Source organism: Apteryx mantelli, chromosome 18 (genome assembly GCF_036417845.1).
Source record: "Apteryx mantelli isolate bAptMan1 chromosome 18, bAptMan1.hap1, whole genome shotgun sequence".
NCBI classification, from domain to species: domain Eukaryota; kingdom Metazoa; phylum Chordata; class Aves; order Apterygiformes; family Apterygidae; genus Apteryx; species Apteryx mantelli.
The window spans coordinates 4,692,014-4,713,353 of record NC_089995.1 but is presented as its reverse complement, the minus strand read 5'-3'; the positions used below and the strand labels follow the sequence as shown (position 1 = coordinate 4,713,353).

Sequence of the window (21,340 nt, the reverse complement as noted above, 5' to 3'; positions counted from 1 at the left end):
TTGGCCCTGACTGGGGCTGGGGCCGTCCCACCAGCCCAACCAGGCTGTGGCACTAGGGAAGCAGAGCACTGACCTGGCCTCTCTCCACATGCAGGTGCGTGAGCTGGAGGGGGAGCTGGATATGGAGCAGAAGAAGATGGCCGAAGCCCAGAAGGGCATTCGCAAGTACGAGAGGAGGATCAAGGAGCTGAGCTACCAGGTATGGCAGCAGTGGCACAGCCCTACCCCAGCAGGACTCTGGGCTTGGCACCCTACTCACCTAGCCCCCGTCCTGTGCTCAGACCCTTGTCCTCTCCAGCGCTCCACCAGTCCAGAGGGCCTAGCGCTCAGGCCAGCACAGCAGGGTCTTGTTCTGGGCCCCGTGCTGGCACAGAAAAGGAAGGGCCAGAGCTCTCCCAGTCCCTGGCATCCACCACCTGCTGCAGTGTCCCTCTGTCCCTTTAGGGGCACTGCCTCAGCTGGGTGCTGTGAGGCAAGGAGGGAGCCAGGGGACAGCCCGTGTGGCATGGGGCTAGTGGCTGGAATCAGTGGGGTGGGTTAGTGCTCCCTGTGTGGGGAGAGCCCTGGCGCCACTGGGACTCCTGTAAAGGTGTTAGGGCAGCAGGAGTCTGGGCAGGACGACGCGGTCTTGCACCAGCCATTGGGGCTCCTGCTAACCAGGCTGGGGGGCTCTTCCAGGCTGAGGAAGACCGGAAAAACCTGACACGGATGCAGGACCTGATAGATAAGCTGCAGAGCAAGGTCAAGAGCTATAAGCGCCAGTTTGAAGAGGCGGTAAGTGCTAATCACCACCTCTCTGGTCTTCCCCAGGAGCTGCTTGGGGGAATCCCTGTGGGCACCCTATACTGCCCAGCTGGGTGGGCTAAAGGGGAAAGGGGCCCCGGGTCCAGTGTGGGGAGCTGATGGCCCAGGCACTGGGCTGTGCCTCATGCACACCCATCTCTCCCCTCACCCTGCCTGTTTGTGGCCCACTGCCACCACAGGAGCAGCAAGCCAACTCCAACCTGGTGAAGTACCGCAAGGTGCAGCACGAGCTGGACGACGCGGAGGAGCGGGCCGACATCGCGGAGACACAGGTCAACAAGCTGCGCGCCCGCACCAGGGAGGTCATCACCTCCAAGGTAAGGCCCGGCCCCCGCAACCATCCTGCCGCAGGGAGGGGAGCCAGGCGCAGGGCCGTAGCGCCGGAGCGAGTGGCTGCACTGGCCAAGGCTGCACCTAGCGCAGCCACCTGGCGCTGCCTTAGTGCTGCCAGGCAGACCTGAGTGGTGGCTGAGTGCTTGCTGCCTCCAGGCCCAGCATCTCACACATTCCCTTTATTTTTTGCCAGCACAAGGAGTAGGAACGCAGACCTGTGCCTGGTCCTGTCCCCCAACCGCCTGCTGTACTTTGTGGAGGCAAATGGCTGCAACAGTCACTGCCAGCTTTGCACTGAGTAAATAAACATAGCTCTCTACCAGGACAGGCTTCTTCATATCTGTGATGGGGTAACATGAGCCTTACCTTAGGCTCTGCTGCAGTAGTGTAATGGAGACCTGGGGAGACAAGGTGGGATCGTTGGGTGTCTTTCACCTCCAGGCAGGGAGAGGAGAGGGGCAATAGCTTCCCTTGGCACCAGGGAATCAGAGCTGCTGCCAGCACTGGGCAAACTGGTCTCTGCTCAGGCAAGAGCAGTTTTTCCCTTGTCCCTCACTAGTGCACTGGTTCAGCTCTGGGGAAAGAGCCCTTTCCTCACCCTCCCTACCAGAACCCTTCAGCACACTCAGCTTACTGAAGGGTGAGGCAAGGGACATGTGTGAGTGGAGAGGACAGAACAGACCTCACTCAAACCATGAGCCAAAATTCTAAGTACATCCCTGAGGGCAGAGGGAAGCTCATTACAGCTTTGGAAAAGGCACTAAAAGAAAGACATTCCACTTATTTCTTTAAAATAGATTTCTTTAATAAGTTTCCATTTAATACGTTTATTTGCAGTTAGTAAATTGGCATTAATCTGGGCAGCACGAACCTCAGCAATCCATGGGGATAGCGCAGACTTCCAAAAGTATTTGTTAGTCTCAGGGGTCCCACCTCCGCCCCCTATTCCAGCACTCAACCTGCTGAAGCCTCCACTGAAGCCAGCGGCAAGGTCAGTGAGCACTCCCTGGCACTGCACAGGACACTTCTTCCCTCTGCGCTCCATAAATAAGACAAAACGAGGATGAAGGCCTGAGCTGTCTGGTCCCTCTCAAGAAAAATTCTTGAGGCAGTTGGCATGGCCAGACAAGCTCACAGGAGACTGGCTCCCAGTCGAAATTTGCCAGCAGCCCTCCCGTTGCCTGCTGCAGCAGCTGCAAGCAGAACCTTTCCGCTGGAGACCAGTGTGCTTTCTCCTGGAGGAGTCACCATGGGTTTCCTTTCCTTTCCTTTCTGTGCGCTTCTCTGAAGACAGCCAACTTAGCCTCCTGCATAAGCCTGAAGGTGAAAGCAAAGCCAAGCTGCCTCTAGCAGGCGAGGACTCAAAACATACAGAGACATATAAATTCCTGTGCTCCCGCTGTGGCGAGGAGGGATTCACGAGCTAGAAGGCAGGCTGGGGTTATGTCAGCTCAGCCATACGCAGGCCAATAGCCAAGAACAAATGCAGCTTGGCCCCTAACTGTAAGTTACATAAATACAGAGATGTAGATGAGACTCTGCAGGTTTATAGCAGCAATCATTGGATGCACCAATTAACTAGACTATGGAAAAGGCATCCCTTAACTTAAAAGCCTTTTAATTTGAAGCATTTATTTTAAGTGTACATCTATTACAGTTAAGAAGCAAAGATACACCAAAAACACAAATACCCAAGAACAAAAAAGCACAGATGAGAAAGAAATTAGCGGGGGGGAGAGGGGGGGGCAGGAGGGGGTGACCTGATGAAGAACAGAGAGTTGCAGCTGCCATAGCAAAGAGTTCCCTGACACAAGGAACATGACCGGAGTAACGTCACTGGAGCTGGCCAAGGGCTACCAGGGAAATTCAGCCCTCCAGGGAGGTCCCCCAGGAGTTCCTGCAAGACTCCAGGTTTATGCACAAGCTCAGCATCTCTGACCACCCCGCAAGCAAAGTACTGACTGTAAGTCCATAGCAGGACACAGAAGTATAAGAAAAGCTGGAGGAGAAGGGTGACTTTTAGAGAGCAAATCCTGCACTAGGGGCTGGAAGCCAGGCCCCAGCACAGAGATTCCCAGAATGGCTTTCTTTCTGCTGGCAAAGATTAGGGACAAAATGCTACAGCTCAGGGACATCCTCACCACCAGTCCCTGCCTCCCGATCCTGGAGAGGTGTGCAGTCAAATTGCCTCATCAAATAAGTTAAAAAAAAAAATAATTCAGATGCATGTCTGAAAGGAAAATGGTTTCTTTTAGCTAGAGCTGCAAGATGCATACGATTTGACTTAAATGCAGTGGCTCAGGATTTCAGACTGTATTTCATTCTTGGGAATGTGACTGTCTTGGAGCAACATAATTAACACTGGTGAGTAGGCAGGGCACGTTCAGGTTTCGCAATCAGGACTCTGCCAAAACCTGCTCCCCCCTTCCCCAACGTATCCTATAAAGTTACTTTCAACTAGGAGTGTTTATTCCCAGCATTTAACACATTCTGATTAAAACAAATCCAGGAAAAACTGACATCTCCAGTAAATATTGCACTTCAAGATTAATGTGTGTGTGTTGGTATTAAGGACTGAAAGCAGAGACTGATATAAGACTTCCAGGCATAGCAGGTTAGCATCAAGAGCAATGGTCCTGAAAAGGATTTTAAAACCAGATTAGTTACCCAAGAAGGGACAAGCCGCAAGTTTTAAAAAATTAGTATGTTTTAATGCTAGTGCTCCATGAAAAAGCCAACCCCTGTTGCAATTCCACCACTGAAATGTCTCTGTTCTCCGCAGCTTTGTAAAAACACCTTCAGACAGGAAGGATCTGCAGGAAAGACAGCAGGAGTAGAGGTTCTCCCCTAACACACGAACAGACAAAGGCCGAACGGATTTAGTACCAAATGATCCAAAAGTAGATGGTAAAGAGGTGACTGGAGCTAGGGCTCTCAGGAATTAAAAGCACACGCACACACACTCACTCTTACCAACCCTAAACCCCTGATTCCAAACCCCAACAGAAGAGTTAAACCTGAAGGGAGTCCTCTTGGTGGCTCTGCATGTGGCTGGTGTGTTGGGGTCCCAGTCAGACTGGCTCCTTGGACCTCACATTTGGAGGGCAATTGCTGTGCTTTTTGACTTGCTAATTCTGGTAGCCAGGAAAAAGAGCTACAACCAAATTGGCACATACAGAATATTGTCATCTGTCATCAAAAAGGACTCCAACCAGCCACATTTGACTGGAGAGAAGAAAAAAAAAAAGGCTTTTTTTTTTTTTTTTTGCAAGTGATTATTTTTATCCCAGAACAAATGGAAGATACATCCCTGAATGTGTTGCCCAGAGAGCTTTCAAAGTCTCCTCCGTTAGAGATCAGAGATGGGGACTGGGAGGGGGGCCGGGGTTTTAACAATGCAGTAACGCCCCATGGTTCCAAGCTGCACACGCACACACACACTACACAGCGTATCCCTGAAAATCCACGGTCTGCGAGGTACCCTCCAAGCGCTGTCCATCAGAAGCCAGAGTGAAGAACTACTCCTCAGAAAAGTCTCTGTCAATGTCCATATATGCCTCGTCGATGTAGCTAACTATGGCACAGGGAGATGTCCGGTCCGGACTGAGCAGTATAGATACAGTCTCTTTCCAGTAGGTAAAACTAATACATGAGCTCTGCGGAAAGAGAGGAAGAGACTGGTTAGCAGGGTCTGCAGGTACCAACACGCATTCGAGTAGACATCTCAGAGGCAGAGGAAACTGAAAATCACTTCCTATCTAGCCTGACTTCCTCAGCCACACACTTTAACCTCCGATTCACCACTGAGGCCATCCTGCTCAGGGGTGTGAAGCAGAAGAGGTGGACACTGAACCAACTATCCCAGGCAACGCTATTTCTACCGTGACCTCCACCACATCAATTCTACTAGCAGAGCAGCATTAGAGATGGTATTTAAGGACACTGGATACCTCTGGCAACCAGGCAAAAGGAAAACAGCAGCACGGGGAACTCCCCAGAAGGCAGCACATCCCACATCCCCATGCAAACAGATCGCTGGAGGGGGACACTGAGGTACAGACACCCCTACAACCAGCATGTCAGTCACACCTGTGTGTGCCTCTGGCAGGCACCTGAATCATGGCTTGGATAATTTGGAAGAACTAAATAGAACCAGTTGCATCCTAGTAAAAAATAAGTGTAGGGGGAAAGCGAGGTTAAGATGCAAGACAGAAGTCTACAAGAGACCCAAGATGCACCCAAACGAAAGGGCTGTGTAGGAGGTTTCACAGCAGTGCTACAGGCCAAAGCGCTCCCTCCTGGAAGGACAAGGGAGATGCAGAGATGCAAGGCAGCTGCTAGTTAAGGGAGCAGTAGGCACTGAAGCTCGTGTACTCAGCCCCACAGAAGGTAGTAAGAAGCCTCCTGGCTTGGGATCTTTAAAAGCGATTCTATACAGGCTCCCCCAAAAGATGAGCAGCTTCCTTACATGGTCACCCCCATCTCTGACCTGCTCATGTGAGAGACCTGAACCATACATCTGCCTTGGGCTACCCTGACTGCATGCACCAGGGACCTGACTGATAAAATGGTGTGAAAAGCACTTCAGAAAATTACACTGGGCGGGGGGTTGAACTTGCTCCTTTCTTCCCCTTCACATCATCTCATTTCCCGTTATTGCTAGGTGACTAGTACACAGACAGTTATGATTCTTCTTACTATGTTTAAGAGGTTCACATACATTTTCTAAGCAGGTGCTGTCTTTGTCCTTGTTGAGGTAATGCTGTTGCCAGAATCGCAGGAGACTATGGAAGTTGTTGAGGATGAAGCCTGGGTATTTTTCTGTGTATTCCATCTGTTGCAAAGTGCGCAGATAAAAAGGTAGCTTTTCTTTCCTTCGGGCCAGCATTAAGATAACTAAACTCGTGTTCAAACAACTGACATTTTCCTAAAAGTAAAGATAACATAGTAGGTCAAACAACAAAAAATTGAGATATTGATTGTATAGATGACCTTCAAAACGCCCTCAAGGCAAGCATGCAGAGGATTATCTGTAACATAAAAAAGGGACATCGGTCTCTTGAAGAGAAGCCAGGTTCTTCCCTGCTCCTAGCCCAGCTCATCAGTACACAGTATCAGCAAGGTATCAGTGAAATTATTGTCAGCTCTTTACCTGTGTAAGTGTCTGTACATGAATAATATTAATGAGACGGAAAAGAAAGGACATTCTCATGGACATCTGGGACATATATGATAGCAGGCGGCACTCTGACAGGACTTCTGCAACTGCAGCAAGAGGAAAAAGAGAATCATCAGGTGCTTAAAGTTTAGACACATTGATCTGAGCATTGCAGCTGTAAGAACTGGTGCTTAGACCATAGGAACAAACATACAGGGGGTATTTCTCTGTCTCCAACCAACATTTTCAAAGCCCAGGCTTAAAATAACCACTATCACTACCAAACACAAACAACACTTCTTATTCTTTACCTTTAGCATCAGACTGATTCTCAAATCGGTCCAGGGACAACGTAATGCAGCGAACCAACATATTTGAGTCAACCAATGAACTGTTGATCTGATTCAAAAATGTCTGGAACTAAAAAGAAATACTTTTTTAATGTTGCATTTGCCCCCAAAGTATCCTGCATGAGCACTAACAGATGAAGCCTGACAGAACAGCAATTCATACTCTTTTAAGCGTGTGTTATGACTAAGAGGTGCACTAAACCAATTACTCTGTTGGAACAAGGGAACAGGCTACTGAACCTCAGCAGGCAGAGCAATAAATAAGGCTTGGTGAATAGGACAATAACAACAGCACTCCAGAACTGAACTTTCAAGATTGAAAGAGTACAGTTCTTAAAGGTTACGGGAGAAACCATCTCACAAGCGCCCAGGAGTGCACATCATCAAAATAAAGCTTCGCAAATGCAGACAACTTCCCCTTCCCTTTAGAAACACGGATAAGACAGAAGCTAGGTTCTGAATGCCAAAACCCATACGGTCGTTTCCTTACCAGCCACTTTCAGCCTGAACACTTAGGCAGTGTGCCTTTTCACTCTTCAGTAAGTGTGCGCACTACAACAGCTCACGTGAAAGTGGAACAGGTATCAAGGCCCAGTCAGCCGAAGAGCAAGGAGTGGATACACTCACTCTTAAGTAACTTGCTTTAACCCTAACAAGAATAAAAGGAGAGATATGCTCCCGACCTGCCTCGCCCAAGCCAAGCCAATACTGGCAGCAAGAGCTGACCAAAGGATGCCTGGTGCTACTAAAATCTGTTATGAAGCAGCCCCCATCACTTCAATGAGACCAAGATTTTACAGGCTATTTGTTTTGAAAGAGGGAGATAAGCAGGATTGTTGGGCTCTGTAGTTCCTCCAGGTCCAACTTTTCCTACACTTATTTTGAACAGCAGTTAGCGCTAGGAAGGCATACAGTGAGACATAAAGAATGAGAATTAAGAAAAAGTTACAGACCAATAAATAGGAAGCACATGTAATGTATATTCTCTAGAAGTAGATTCTCTAAAATTTGTCAGTTCAGTTACCAGAGAACAACCTGATACTAAATACACCCTTCTTGGAAATACTTCTCTGCTTCTATTCTCCAATGTCTGCCAGATTTAGCAGCAACTAGAAAAGTTTTTAGTATCATAAGCAAGAGTAGGAGGCCATTCAAAACCTAATCACCAGCTAAGATTATATACACAGAAGTGCATAAAAACATGAAACCACTTACGCATAGAGAGCTGTCCATTCTTGATCTATATATAAAATTAAGTGTTTTATAAGGAATTGTATCAGCCATGACTTTTAAAATATGCCTGTAAGTTTAAATAATACCAAAGCAAAGACATACCTTTTAGCATTAACAAATAATAATGAGTATTTTAAATCACCTACATTAAGATTTGTCTTCCATTAAGAATTTTCTTTACAAGCGACCGTGAAAGACTTATTGGATAGGCTGTATCAATGTCCACAACAACCAGCTTAAACCAAAACCCAGTGACATCACAGGAACTGTTCTACGGTCTCTGAGCTCTGACCTTCGATCTGCCTGATCACGCAATGGAGCAACGTTTTCTGAACAACTCAGAACTCGCTGACTCAGAACAGCTGGGAACACTTCCGAAAATACGAGCGTACGCAGAGGAAAAGTCAGCAACTTACGTACTTACGAAGAGACTTTGGCAGGTCAGTGCTCTGTGTTTACTGTGCACTAAACTCAACAGTCACACTGAAAGTAGCAAACGAACCTGAGTTTCCCACTGCTACAACTGGTTATACGAGGGTGTAATTAGACCTACTGGGGACAGCTTTTACAAATATTTACCTTCTCATCCGTGTTGATGTACTTGTTGAACCTCTTGAATGCATCAATATTGAATTTCATCAGTTCTCCCAGAAGGTCAAAGTAACTCTGCAGCACATCCCGCGATTTGCACTCACTATCAACAATGCAGTAGAGAATATGCTGGCATGGGAAGAAAACATGTTATTGTCACAGTTTAGCCAAGCCACCAGTCTGATTTAATCACTACTTCAAACATTTATCTCCAGGGTTAGTTCTTATAGGGCAGGATTATAGACAACCATTCAGCTGAGTCTTCTATAGTCTGCATCAGTGGAAAGCTAATTTAATAGAATAGGCCACCCCATGTCTAGGTGCCACAAGCAGAACTCAAACACTTTTCAACATTACAAAAATTGCCCTATTACTATAGCAAATATTTAGCCACTCCATTTTTACCCTCTGAATTCTTTATTAAATGCCCTTCTTGATTATTATGGAGATATGTTACAGATTAAGCTTAACATGTACTTCTTACCTCCAGGAGTCCTCTCTTTAGCAGGAACATCTGGTCTGCATAGGAGGTGGTGCCTCGCAGAAAACTTTCAACTGCCCTTGCTTGCCAAAACCTGAGAAGCAGAAGAAATGAGGTTTTAGTTTCAATATTGGAGCAAGGGGAAGAATTTTTAATCATAACCAGAATTTAAACTAAGTTTCCTCATCAGTTTCATTCCAATGTGAAGCTGGAGAGAGACCTATTGTTCCCACAGAAAGTCAGTGACTGTATTGGATATAAGGTCCAATGCACGCTTTGGCCTTCTCCCTCACCTGCATTGTCACCGCAGCCAAATGCAACAAAAATCTTCTTGCACCTTATGATTTTAAGCATTTTCAACTGCTGCAAGCCCTGCGAAAACTGCTTTTCCAGCACCTCAAAACAATATGCTGAAGTGCAAGCGAAGCCTACCTGAAGGACGATTCAGCTGGTTCCTTCTTCATGACCTGAAGCAGTCTGGTTAACAAACCTCTTTTCCCATCACAGACAAGACTCCTAAAGCATGCAAAAAAATTACAGTATGAGTAGAAGGGCTGACAAGCACTGTACTTTGTAGAACGCTGAATCCAGTCTTCTCTCCAGAACTTCTAGTGACCTACAGCCCAGTACTAGCTATACAGCAAGAAGATGCATTAACTTTTTTTTTTCTTTTTTTTTTTAACTAGTTCTACCAGTGTGAGAGGTCTCCTAACTACCTTTGGTAAATTTGTGAAAACCCTTCCAAATGAATGGCTTCCAAATAAATCCAAGAGAAGACCATTGCTTTTCTTTCAAAATACTAATGATTTCAAAAATACAAATGCAATTTGTAAAAATTAAGTGATTAAAAAATGTCAGATATCAATCTGAGCTCAGGGTTGAAAGAAAAACATGCCTTTTTCCCTCTCCACAAATGTAAAGGAAGGTCTAAATTCTGTTTAGTAGGCAGCAGATCAGAGGATGGAAACCTAGCACCTTGCATCTTCTGGATTAGGTAGCCTTTCTCTGTTTGTCCTAACAAAATTATAGAGGCTCTAGGACTGCGATATTACCTGTATATAATAGCACCTCAGTAGAGTTATCTATCCACTGGAAGCACGTGCAGAAACACTGCCTTAACCTCATGTATCAAGAAAGGGGCTACGTAAATGAAATGCTAAGGTTGGAAAAGAAACCGAGTTTATGGCAGAAACCGAGTGGTGCTGCCTGTCTGGCTATGCAAGCCACTCTGCAGCGGTAGGATAAGATGCTTCAAAGTGGCACTTTTCTACTCCAAGAAAAACAGCATGTGTATTCAGCTGATCGATCCAGGTTCCTGCCCGCATACTGTATCAGCGCCTTTGCTGAGCAGTCAATAACCAGCTGACCGAGCCCTTGTGGAAAGCGGAATGCTTTCAGCATGATAGTCTGTTTTTGCTAAGACTCAAGAAAGCTGAGAAACTTTGCAGGATGGGAAAAAGCTGTTTACATCCTTGTGCCACTTCCTTTCAGTGCACTCATCACAGGCCAAATTTCTCCCCCTCCCCAAATATTTATTCCTTTTTGAACAAAGACAGAAAGGTACCTGTGCTTAGGAGGAAGGGATCTGAGTGACACTGATACTGCTTCTTACCAGTTAGGCAGATTATGATGATGATAATTATAATCTGGAAATCCTCTTAGAGGATTCCCTTTTGAAGCAAGGTAAATCTGCTTTGTGCAATCCAAGTCCCTACTGATACTCTGGAAGTATTTTGACCACTAAATTCTGCAAATGTTTCACTTTGTGAGGTTTTTGCATCAGAATTGTATATTAAATTAAATCAAAATTGTTAACCCAATAGATAGCCAAGTAAAACGCTGGGAATTCTCTAAGTGGTTTAACATGTTAATCTAATTTAGCTTATTCTAGTTATTAGCTGCTCTTAAAATAAAAGCTTTGAGCAGACACACTTAAATCTGTTTATGCAGACTAGAAATGGACATTATGCACACAGACTGCTCCTGAACCTCAAGTCCAATATTTATCAGCAGCAGCAATTCACGCATTAGAGGGATCCCAGCTCTTTCTGCAAAGCCAGCAGGGAGACAGGCCAGACAAACAGGCAGACCTAGCACATCATATGGAAGTCTGGGCCACAAACTCAAAATCCCCACTTTAGGTTGCATTTGTTTTTAAAGGGCCTTACACTTTAAAGTTGCTAACAACCACCAACACCATGCAAACAGATACTCCCTGCTGGAACACATCACTGAAACTAAAGCAAGTGTGGTGCTCTGTAGGACTTCAGACAAAACAGGTGACATCAAACCGCCAACGTAAGTGCTTGCAAAATGCTAGAAGCTGCTGGCCTAGGACCTCTACCCCTACTTACCTGTCCGTGTTAACAACTGCATCAACTTCCGGGATATTGGCTTTATGGGAGATTGCACTCAGTTCATTGAGTTCTTGGCTGTTTAAAAGCAGATACTTGTTCCTAAAAGAAGATAGTTGGGGAGTAGGGGGGAAGAGAGATGATGAAACCGTTAAAGAGACAGACATATGTGCAATCCCATGTAGAGTAACACCACACCACACAGCTAGCTGCAGTTTTGAAAGCCTCCTCTGAAATTTGCCAAATGCAAGTCTCAACACTAACTAGCTTCATGATACCTATCCTTTGCTGATCTGGTCAGGATCTTAGGGTTTGTTTTGTAAATATTTGCTTCCAGATGGCACTAGTTTTTACAAACCTCAGCAATAGTTTGCTGATTTTCAACAGACTTAAATAGCAGACTCCTCACAGCTTCCTACAGTTTTTCTCTGCCATAAAGTGACTATGCTATTTATCAGTAATTAACCTCACGTAGAGGGCAGGAATCTGAAACTGTAAAAAACAAACAAAATACTCAATCTTCTTGGTATTTTATTACCGTGATTGAACTGGTTACCCTGGAAATATTTAAAGACTTCATGAAATGCAGAAAAGAAAACAGGGATGGATATAAAAACCTAGATATAAAAAATTCAAATAAAATGCCTTATTGAATACTAAATTTTTCATAATGAAATCCAACTGGATTATCTGTCAAATAAAAGAACCCCCCAGCGGTCAGAGGCAGAGCAGGTTAGACAAAGTAGAAGTGTACTCCAGAGTCTCCTTTTGCCACAACCCCCCCACCAACTCCAGCATGCTCCCCAAAGTCCTCCTGCTTCAACCTGCTCAGAATCAGACAGCAAAGATTTATTTTCAGGAAACCATAAAGAATGATGTGATACCTGGGTGTGGGTGTGGGAAGAGAACCTGTTCATGAAAACATAGTAACTACAGAGAAGATAAACTATTAGACCAGAAAGGTGATGGGGAAGGGAAGCTTCCTTCATATGCCTTCTTGCTTCAAACACTATCTTCCAGATTAGTGCTCACTGAGGCTGTCATGTGAAGCTTCTTTTGATCTGGATCAACAGGTTTCTGTAATGAAAATATAACCTCTCTCTCCACACATAAACAGTTCTGCAGGTTGGGTTTATTCATAGTTTTACTGAAGTCAATATTGGAATACAAGCACTTGTTTTCATCCTGTCCTCAGCTCACTCAACTGATCTGTGATTTCGCAGAGAGTTTATGTAATTATTTGTTTAAAAAAACCTAACCAGATTCCACACATTCCATTTGCTCAAATGTTACAGCTGAAAGCTGTTTTTTGTTTAAACAAGCCTGAAATCTTTGTAGCAGCCACTTAAATAAGAATCGTATCTTAAGAGATTTTATTGGAAAACCTGGAGTGATTCCTGGACAAACAACATCTTGCATGGAGGAATCGCAATATGTCAATCTTCCCTTTATGTTTAAAATACATCCAGCAGTTCCCCATACTTAAAACTTTTTTTCCCAATTAAACTGGCTGACACTTCTAATACTAAGATACAAGAAGTTTAATAGTACTAGATAAAACCCACACAGAAGTATCAGCCCTGGCTGTAAATATGACCAGCTAGACAAGAAGTGAAGGCATCAAGATGGTTAAGATGCAAATTTAGTGCAATATGCCTCAAATGAGATTTATAAGAACTTGAAGGGTTAAATTAGAGTGGCACGACACTGACACAATGGAAGATGTGATTCTGCAGGTAAGACTGGAGCAAACAAGCATATCTGGATCAGCACTGAAAGTGCGCTTCTTGAATAAGTGCATTAAAAAACAAAAAACAATAAAAAAAAAAAACAAACTGCATCACCCTCCAGCTGCTCCAGAAGAATCAAGCTTCAGAAATATGCCTTCTGAAGGGAAATAGAAACTTTCTTCCAGTTTCCAACCTAACTTCCTGATGACGAGCTTACAGATAATTGTTCTAACATTTTTCTTCAGTTAAATCGTGTCTTCTCCATTGCTGATATTTAAGCAGCAATCATTCTTCCCAGCCTTTGTGCAAGGGCAAAAGAGCACTGATAGCCTCTGCAGAGATATGCTGTCTTTCCCCCTGATCTTCCAACAGCCTTTTTATACTTGTTCCACTTTGAATTAAACCTGAGCTTGCACGCAGGAGAAAAGTTACCCTGTGAACACATTGCCTCGCTACCACTTATCAAGGAACAGATGAACGGCATCATGAAAGCCACTTCCTTATTTCTTCAGCCAAAAAGTGGTAACTGATCACATGAAAGCTTCAGTTCATTTCAACACGAGGCAAAATGGGCTAGTTTTAATCATCAAGAGGCATACTTAAAATACGCTCACTGGTGAGCATATCCTGAGTCTATTCATAGCAGCAGCTCAAAGGCATGTGAACATCTGAACGGAGTTTCAAGGGTAGGACAACTTTCCATTCACACAGAGCCTGCACTGTGCCTAGGACACCTGTTGTAACTGCAGTTGGGCAAACGTTATTGCTGAGCCACAGTCTACCAAGTTTTTCATACTCACTCATGATGATCACTAAAGCTCTGAAGAAGCCTCAGGAACTGTATTTTTAAAGTGATGTCCTAAAAAGAGAGAAGAAAGAGGCTGAAATTTGCTTTAGGATTTTTGGACCTCTTCAGTTACCTAGCAGACATGAAACAGCTGAATTGGAAACCTCTCCAAATCAAACCCATTTGCACAGCAGAGCAAGTGACTTGCATAAATGCAGAAGGCTGCACTTTGCAGGCTTCCATAAATAAAATTGAAGTGGAGCCCGCATGCAAACCTGTGCATATGATAGTCAATAAATGATTGTTCTCACTGCAAAGGCAAAAAGCTCATCCCTACACTGATCAGTTTAGAATAATGTTTTATATCTAGGTTTGAAAAACCTGATTGCAATCTGTTTTTTTTCTGGCCCTCTTTGCTAGACCCCTTACCTATCATTTCTTTAAGTTCCGTTTCTCTCCCTTTGGCCTTCAGGGATTACAGAAATAACCCCTTTCCCAGTTCTGAAACTGGGAGAGAGAAGAGAGGCTAAGTTTCCCATAAATAAACTAGAGTGAACCAAAGATAAAGACTTCAGTGAACACAGCTTGCAGCATAAAAACAAAACACTGAATCCTACCATGTCTCACTGTATTTATGATCCAGACATTCAGTTACTCAGTGCAGTTTCTCAGAATTGTATTATAAATGAGATCAAGATTCCATATAGAATTAATAAAGTTACTCACTGGGCTACAGTCACAATTTTGATTATGCCCATGCAGAACAAGGGCTGATGCTGAATGCTTCCTCCAGATCAGTTTGTCAAACAAATTATTGAGGCCAGGAATCAGCTTGAACTCTGCTATCATTTTATGAACCTAGAAAAGAAGAGAAGTTCTCATTTGTTGCAGCCTCAAATACAGATATAACATAGTCTGGAAAACAGATGGGTATAATTATGTAATTTTCTGACAACGGAAAGAGTAAATTCTTTATCAAACAGCATATGTTTATGTTAACATGCATACTAAGCATGGTGTGTCATTAGAATAGTTTCCATTTGGTGGACAAGGATAGGAAACAGACTGTTTTTTTGTAGAAAGCTCTTAGCCAACACTTGAATTAAATGCTGTGCCTCGAAGCAGCTTGCAACATCGGAAGATCATTTATAACACATTGAAAATACATCCATACTCAATTTCTGTGCATCACAAAAACTGTTAACATTCCGCTGCCAGTCATCTACTGAGCATACTTTGCCTTTCTAGCTCATGCAGCTAATGCTAAGGTAGCCCTTTGAAGACAACATACAATATCGATAGTATTTCCGTTCAAGTGACCTCGGGCAGGAGTTCTGAGCAGAGTTCAGCAGTAACACAGTCAAACTACGGTTCAATCACTGCTTCTGCAGGTTAACAGAAAGTCAAACTTCTCCGGAGTATGCTAAGAAGAAAAGAAAATGCTAAGATACTCAGGTGCGTCAGTCTGTCCACCAAGGCAAGGACACAGAACACTAACATATTTGAAACAGGCTACAGAGTAACTCGGGTAAAAAACTTAATGCTTTTGATGTGAATTGCCATTAAATGCCTTCAGCCCAAGCATCGCTACTTTTGATGTAAGCACTCTGAAAGGTGAGGAATAGGAGAAATACAAATGGAGACCCTCACCAGTTAGAGTCCTATGACAAGCAGTATCCCTTGAGATGTAATAGTGTAGAAAATCACGCATGACTGGGAAAGCACAACAACAGGCTTTGTCCCTGCACTGACAAGCTCCCTCTAGATTCAGTAAACAATCCATTGGAGCAGTTTGCTGAATGTGTTAGTTATGGGTTATATTTAATATCTCTATGGTGTGGTGTTTGGGTTTTTTTGTTTGTTTTTTTTTTTTAAACAGGCACAGAAATAATAAAAGTGCCCAAAGCAGGAAGAGGAACATCCCTTAAAAATCAGGTCATCTAAACACCAACCTAAACTGTCCCTGCAGTGAATTATAACTAACAGTATTTTAATGCTGAGCGCTCCATTTTGCTCCATTTCCTCAAATACTTGAGCCAATTGAAAGCATTTAAGCCAACGCTATTTTACAGGTTTTCTTTTTCACTCTTGTTAGCAGCATAGCTGGTAGTGTTTCGAATTCCTCACCTGCAGCCACTAACTTTCCACTGATATGTAAATCACACTCCCACTGCTCAGCAGCTCTGCGAGCATCAAGTTTGAGGCAGCATGCAGCTCCTTCCCACCTCCCTCATGCTACCCTGACAGACTGCAAAACTTGGGAGTCTTCTGCGTTCCCTTACTTTAAAAGGCTCTCAGATACTCTGACCCAGGCACAAGCCTCCAACAGAAACCGCTCTCGGGGATTTGTCTGAACAAAGCACTCCCTGTAGTCTCCATCCCTTGGCGGCCAGTGGGGCACAAGCACAACAGGATGAAGCCAGGCGTGCGAGCTGCCTGCGAGTGCTCTGGATCCCTCACGAAAGCAGCTCTCCGTGCTCATTGTTTTAACTCGGGAATCTGCTTTCCACACAGAACATAACCTGCTTGTCCCAAATGACGTGTCCCTAATTTGAAATGCATTCAGTCTACCTTTAGTTTGCTGAACGCGAAGCTCTCACCTGACCACTGCATGAGAGAGTTCCTGAGTCAGAGTCATTGTTTTTGGATCATGCTCCCTCCCAGACCCCCAACTCATTCCAACAGTCCTTCGAACACCTTTGACTTTTCCCTGTTGCTGCCCAGCTTCACATGAGTTGCTCTATTGCGTTCTCACTACTAAAGCTATTATGTGTCCTTCTACTATGTGCGGTTTGGCTCCCTATAGCAGGAGCAAGTAAAACAATTGATTGTCTTTCACCACAACAGGAAAATATAAGTCAGCCTAGACAAACATATATGAGAGGAGTAGTTTGGGGTGTGACCATAATGAGAGGGAAGCAAAGGAAAAGATCCCTGGTGAAACATCACTTGTTCCCAAGGGTGCGATCATCCTCGATGTGGCAGCAGGTAGGAGCCGAGTCACTGCTAACACAGTTTTCAATCTTTGCAAGTTAGCCAGCAGTCAAGTTGAAACCAAGGATTTAGAGTAAACATTCAGGAACAGGTTCCGTTTGTTAAGAAGTTGCATCATGCTTCAAGCAAGTGCCAGACCATTATGTTGTTTATCATGAGGCAGTGGACTGAATACGGACGGTTGTGACGTCCTGTAGAAATTCTATTCAAAATTATTCCAGTATCAAACTAGTAAGACCTTTGGCTGCCTAAACTGGAAGACTGATGTCACAGAGCCAGCACTTTTAGCTCCTCATGGAATAGAGATACCATCATGTAGCTGAAATGCTTGCCAGTTAGAGTGCTAAGGCAGACACTGCTGTTTCCTGCTTACTGGAACTTTCCACATAAAACGATTTATTCCTGAAGGAGAACATCTCAGTTCTAGTTCTTAATCCGACTTTCTCTCAAAAAGTGGCATGATTTACATCCATCAGACAATTTCTTGAAAGCTCTATGTAGATTAAGTAATGTTGGATATATCATGGGTTTCAAACAAAGGCAGTGGTTTTTACAAAAGGACTTGGCTCTTGACACAAAGCAGTTGGACTTAAGAAACTTAAATCTTGCAAAATGCACTTCCAGTCCCAAATCAGCTCCAGAAAAGAAGTTTCCTGCCTGCCAGCTTTACTCTATGACAAACAGTTTCCCTCTTTGCATGGGGGCAGGAACGGCAGGGGAAGAACAAGGAGTTTTTTTCCTAGCAAATAAAAGAAGTTAGCTTCAAAGCTAGCTATTTCTATAGCATATTTGCTACTTTGTCACATTTGATGATAATATGCTAAAATTGAGCCACAGAGATACCAAAGCTAGCATTGCCAGCTCCCTAAATAGGCGGCAGTGGCATGAGTGCAAGTTGGAAGCAGTTTCTGCAGCATCTATAAAACTGCATTCTTGTGGTGAAATCAGGCAGGGATGAATTATCTGACTTAATACAATGCAAAATAATAGTCCTCCCAGCAGATCCGCTTTCTGGTAGCTATAATTACATGCTGGGCATTCCCTCCGCCTGTCCAAGCAGGGTCACCAGTGCACAGGGAGGAGGAAGAATGCCCCAGCAGGCAGCTCCGGTAGCACCCAGGTACATCCACATGCTTCCTTACATGCAGGTAGAAGATGCTTCCTGGATCTTGCTGCTGCAGATCAGGGCAGGTTATGGCTGCTTTAACATATGCATCAGCTTAGGGCCTGCCTTTGTTATTCTGCATCCATCTTGCACTAGAGAGGCAGCTCTGCAAAGACTGAACACCACCCCCACACTGCTCAGCACGGCTTGTGACAAGCCCGACCCAATAGCTCATTCTGGTTCTGAGCAACAAAACACTGTCTGTTTGTTTGCGCATCGCTGCAATGATAGGATTTGCCCAGCTTTATGCCTTGAGTTTTGCTCTTCATGTTCCTGCATCTATGACCTAACTAATGAGCACCTAGGTTTAAAAAGACAGCAACTTATGCATGTGTGACCATTTACAAATGCTCACCTGATTTCTTTGTCTCCCCATGAGTAACACACAGAGAACATACAACACTTCCAGCTTATACATAATCTCATGCATGATCTTCATGGACTGCGGAAGCTGTGTTCGTGTTGAGGTGTTGGCCAATCCACTTTCATCCGAAGACTCTGAAAAAGATGGCAAAGATGTGAGCCCAAGACAGTTTCAACAGGAAAGGATTTGTTACAGTTACTTTTACATTCAAACAGTGCAGATGTAGGCCCAGAGCATCCAACTGAATCCTCTTCTCAATAAAAACTAGCAGCATACAACAAATAACCAATTTAAGTTAAATGCAAGAGAAGAGGAAAAACATAGCTGGAAGTTTAGTTAGATAAAATTTGATTTTAACTAATTAATTTTTCCACAATAAGCTAAATGTCATCTCCTACATGAAATAAGTAGGATTATCTACATGAATTAAGAGACTACTGTACCAGAAAGGGCATGGTAGAAAAGGTAGTAAAAACAGGGGTGGGTTTATCAGAAGCATTTACTATTACCCTGCTTCCATTTCACCACTCAATACCAGTGTACTTAGGCCACAGTTAAATAATTTTCTTAGCTCTATTCTAGAATTATATTGTTAAGGGCAGAAATAGGATACAGCATGCCATGACTGCAAGAAGAAAACGTGACAGAAATCATGACTGACAGAAAGTAAACAGGGCTTAGTGAAACTTGTGGGTTGCAGTTCAAAAAAGGGAGTTAGCTCTTTACACAGTACCTAAGCTGTGAAATGCCTTGGCACAGTATAGCGTGAATGCATTTCGAACCCATGTGAAAAACCAGTAACTAGGTGCGCACATGAAACAAAACAAAACAACAGAAAAAAGACATCAAAGACTAAAAACAGATGCCACCTTTGACTCAGAAATCCCTAAACCACAAGCCACTGGAGACTGAGACAGTATTCTGGGAAAGTAATCGGTACATTTGCCTGGTAACTGATGTTGTGGGTCGAGTGGTGACCAAGTATATTCCACCTCTGAGAGAGCTCTTGTGAATTCTGTTTCAAATTACTATGTGTTTTCCAGTTTCTACTAACTTTCAATAATTAATTGCTACACAACTGATAAAGCTGAATAATGAGGAAGGTTTTCTAAAGGAGCACAGAAGCAAAGATTTAGATGTCAAAATTTTGGGGTAATTCTCATTCTGTTACAGAGTATTTTGGGTTAAATAAGGCAGACATTACATCTTTGTAACACTGACGGGTGAAAAAAAACCCAAACCAACTGTTCAGTTCAAAGCATCTTCCTAAGGCTGTACCAACACTTCCATACACACCTATGGAGCAATATATTTTTCCCAATTAGCTTACTTTACTTTGCTGTAATTACCTTCCTTTTTAAAGAAAGGACCACTTGTTTGGCATGAAGTATATGAAACTAATTCCACCACCCTAAGTTTTAGGGACAATGTTGGTAAAGTAACTTACCTCACACGTCTGTTTTCTTCTCTGTCCCGAAGACTAGTTCTGAGGACGTATAGCATTACAGTAAGTGTTATTTAGGTGTGAAAAGAGCATGGTTGCCCTGGGACATTTCTTTCTCTTTTGTTAACTTTAGCTTGTGAAAATTAATCAGTGTTATACAAAAATAAAGCAGGAGTCAGACCTAAATGCTGGTATGTCAGCCGTTTGTGCAAGAGAAGGGATCAATATGAGGAAGAAGGAAAAGCAAAACATGGTAGATACTGAAGAAGTAAAATAAGGATTAGTTAATGGTGGCTAGAAGAACGGAAGCCAGATACCTGTGCTGCTCTGCTCTGCCTCTTCATTTGCCACTCTCATGAGTGCATCAAGTACAAGAGCATTGTCCAGCCACGTGTACCATTCTTCCAGCTCCTGGAGGAAGCTGGAAGTGCCCGTTGTTTCAGACACCTTTCGTGTTGCCAGTTTGCATAATCGCTCAATGAAGCCTGGAATATTCAAAAGTGTAGCTGAAAAAGAGAAATAGTTTTATTATGACATAAGATCGCCAACATAACAGTCATCAAATCCTCTATACTACAAGGTGCCAAAAACCTCTGTATTAGTAGCAGAGAACGGTACATAGAAGCAATTTCCTTCTGGTTTAAAAGATCCAGAGACTGAAGAAGTCAGTCCACTCACCCCAGCAAAGACTGGAACACAGAGTATATGCTCTAGGCATCATTCAGTCAACACTAAACTGGTCTACGTTGGATTGACACTGGAACAAAAATAGCACTGTCCTACTGTAGCTACTTATTTATGGTTGATTCCCCTTTGCTGGCCTGCTGTTTTCCAGCCCACGGTGAGTCAGATCAAGGAATTGATCTGACTGAAAATTAAGCTGGTAGAAATAAGTAGCAACCTTTGGAAGGGGCAGCTCCATCTCTCCCTTCCTCTCCGTGGGATGCCACCTCCTTAATTTTACCTCAGAGATGTTTGTCTCATAGCAAACTAAACTAGCTCACTTCAGCAACAGGGCCAAAAGCTGTTAGCTTCTTTTAAGTATTAGTTTCCTTAACTAGCTCATCACAGAGCAAAACAGCTGGGGAACAGATCACAGCAGCTCCAAGTTAGAAGGCTTTAATTGTCATGGAACCGCACACTAAGACAGAACAGTTCAAGGACAGAGGTCACTAGTCTGCAAAATCTTGCGGGGGTGGGAAGGCACTAGGAGCTGCATTTTGGCCTAAGGTTTTCACAGAATGACTTCATTACTAGAGCTGTTTATTACAGATTCATGGTTAAGTCTTCACACTTATACGTACAGTAAAAAGACAAAGAATTTAGCCAGGAATGCTCTGTGAAAGACTTGCAATTCTGCCACTGGTATCATCTCAATTAGCATATGCAACCTGGTAAATGTTTTGAAATGCAATATGTTTTATAGTCTGAGCTATAGTCTCTGATTGTGCAAACAAAAAAATGATAAAATATTTGGTTGGCTAAGTTCAGCTCTGCAGGATCCAAGCTTATTCAGTTCAACTAATTTAATTTAAACTTTGTACCTGCACCT

The 21,340-nt window shown here is 43.7% G+C and overlaps 2 protein-coding genes across 2 annotated transcripts in view; one reads left to right on the top strand and one right to left on the bottom strand.

Annotated features, from left to right (window-relative positions):
• MYH7B (myosin heavy chain 7B) overlaps nucleotides 1-1,393 on the top strand; it is a 32,547-nt gene extending 31,154 nt beyond the window's left edge. Inside the window, exons 39-42 of the mRNA XM_013949476.2 lie at nucleotides 95-199; nucleotides 679-774; nucleotides 984-1,121; nucleotides 1,331-1,393. Of these exons, the coding sequence (XP_013804930.1) occupies nucleotides 95-199; nucleotides 679-774; nucleotides 984-1,121; nucleotides 1,331-1,342 (351 nt within the window). The 3' untranslated portion in view covers nucleotides 1,343-1,393. The remainder of the gene's footprint in view (nucleotides 1-94; nucleotides 200-678; nucleotides 775-983; nucleotides 1,122-1,330) is intronic.
• A 2,433-nt stretch (nucleotides 1,394-3,826) lies between these two features.
• TRPC4AP (transient receptor potential cation channel subfamily C member 4 associated protein) overlaps nucleotides 3,827-21,340 on the bottom strand; it is a 35,655-nt gene continuing 18,141 nt past the window's right edge. The window contains exons 8-19 of the mRNA XM_067307963.1: nucleotides 20,106-20,294; nucleotides 18,336-18,478; nucleotides 14,548-14,679; nucleotides 13,835-13,893; nucleotides 11,305-11,406; nucleotides 9,383-9,466; nucleotides 8,954-9,044; nucleotides 8,458-8,598; nucleotides 6,607-6,715; nucleotides 6,290-6,402; nucleotides 5,858-6,064; nucleotides 3,827-4,793 (exon numbers count right to left, since the gene is read on the bottom strand). Of these exons, the coding sequence (XP_067164064.1) occupies nucleotides 4,656-4,793; nucleotides 5,858-6,064; nucleotides 6,290-6,402; nucleotides 6,607-6,715; nucleotides 8,458-8,598; nucleotides 8,954-9,044; nucleotides 9,383-9,466; nucleotides 11,305-11,406; nucleotides 13,835-13,893; nucleotides 14,548-14,679; nucleotides 18,336-18,478; nucleotides 20,106-20,294 (1,508 nt within the window). The 3' untranslated portion in view covers nucleotides 3,827-4,655. The remainder of the gene's footprint in view (nucleotides 4,794-5,857; nucleotides 6,065-6,289; nucleotides 6,403-6,606; nucleotides 6,716-8,457; nucleotides 8,599-8,953; nucleotides 9,045-9,382; nucleotides 9,467-11,304; nucleotides 11,407-13,834; nucleotides 13,894-14,547; nucleotides 14,680-18,335; nucleotides 18,479-20,105; nucleotides 20,295-21,340) is intronic.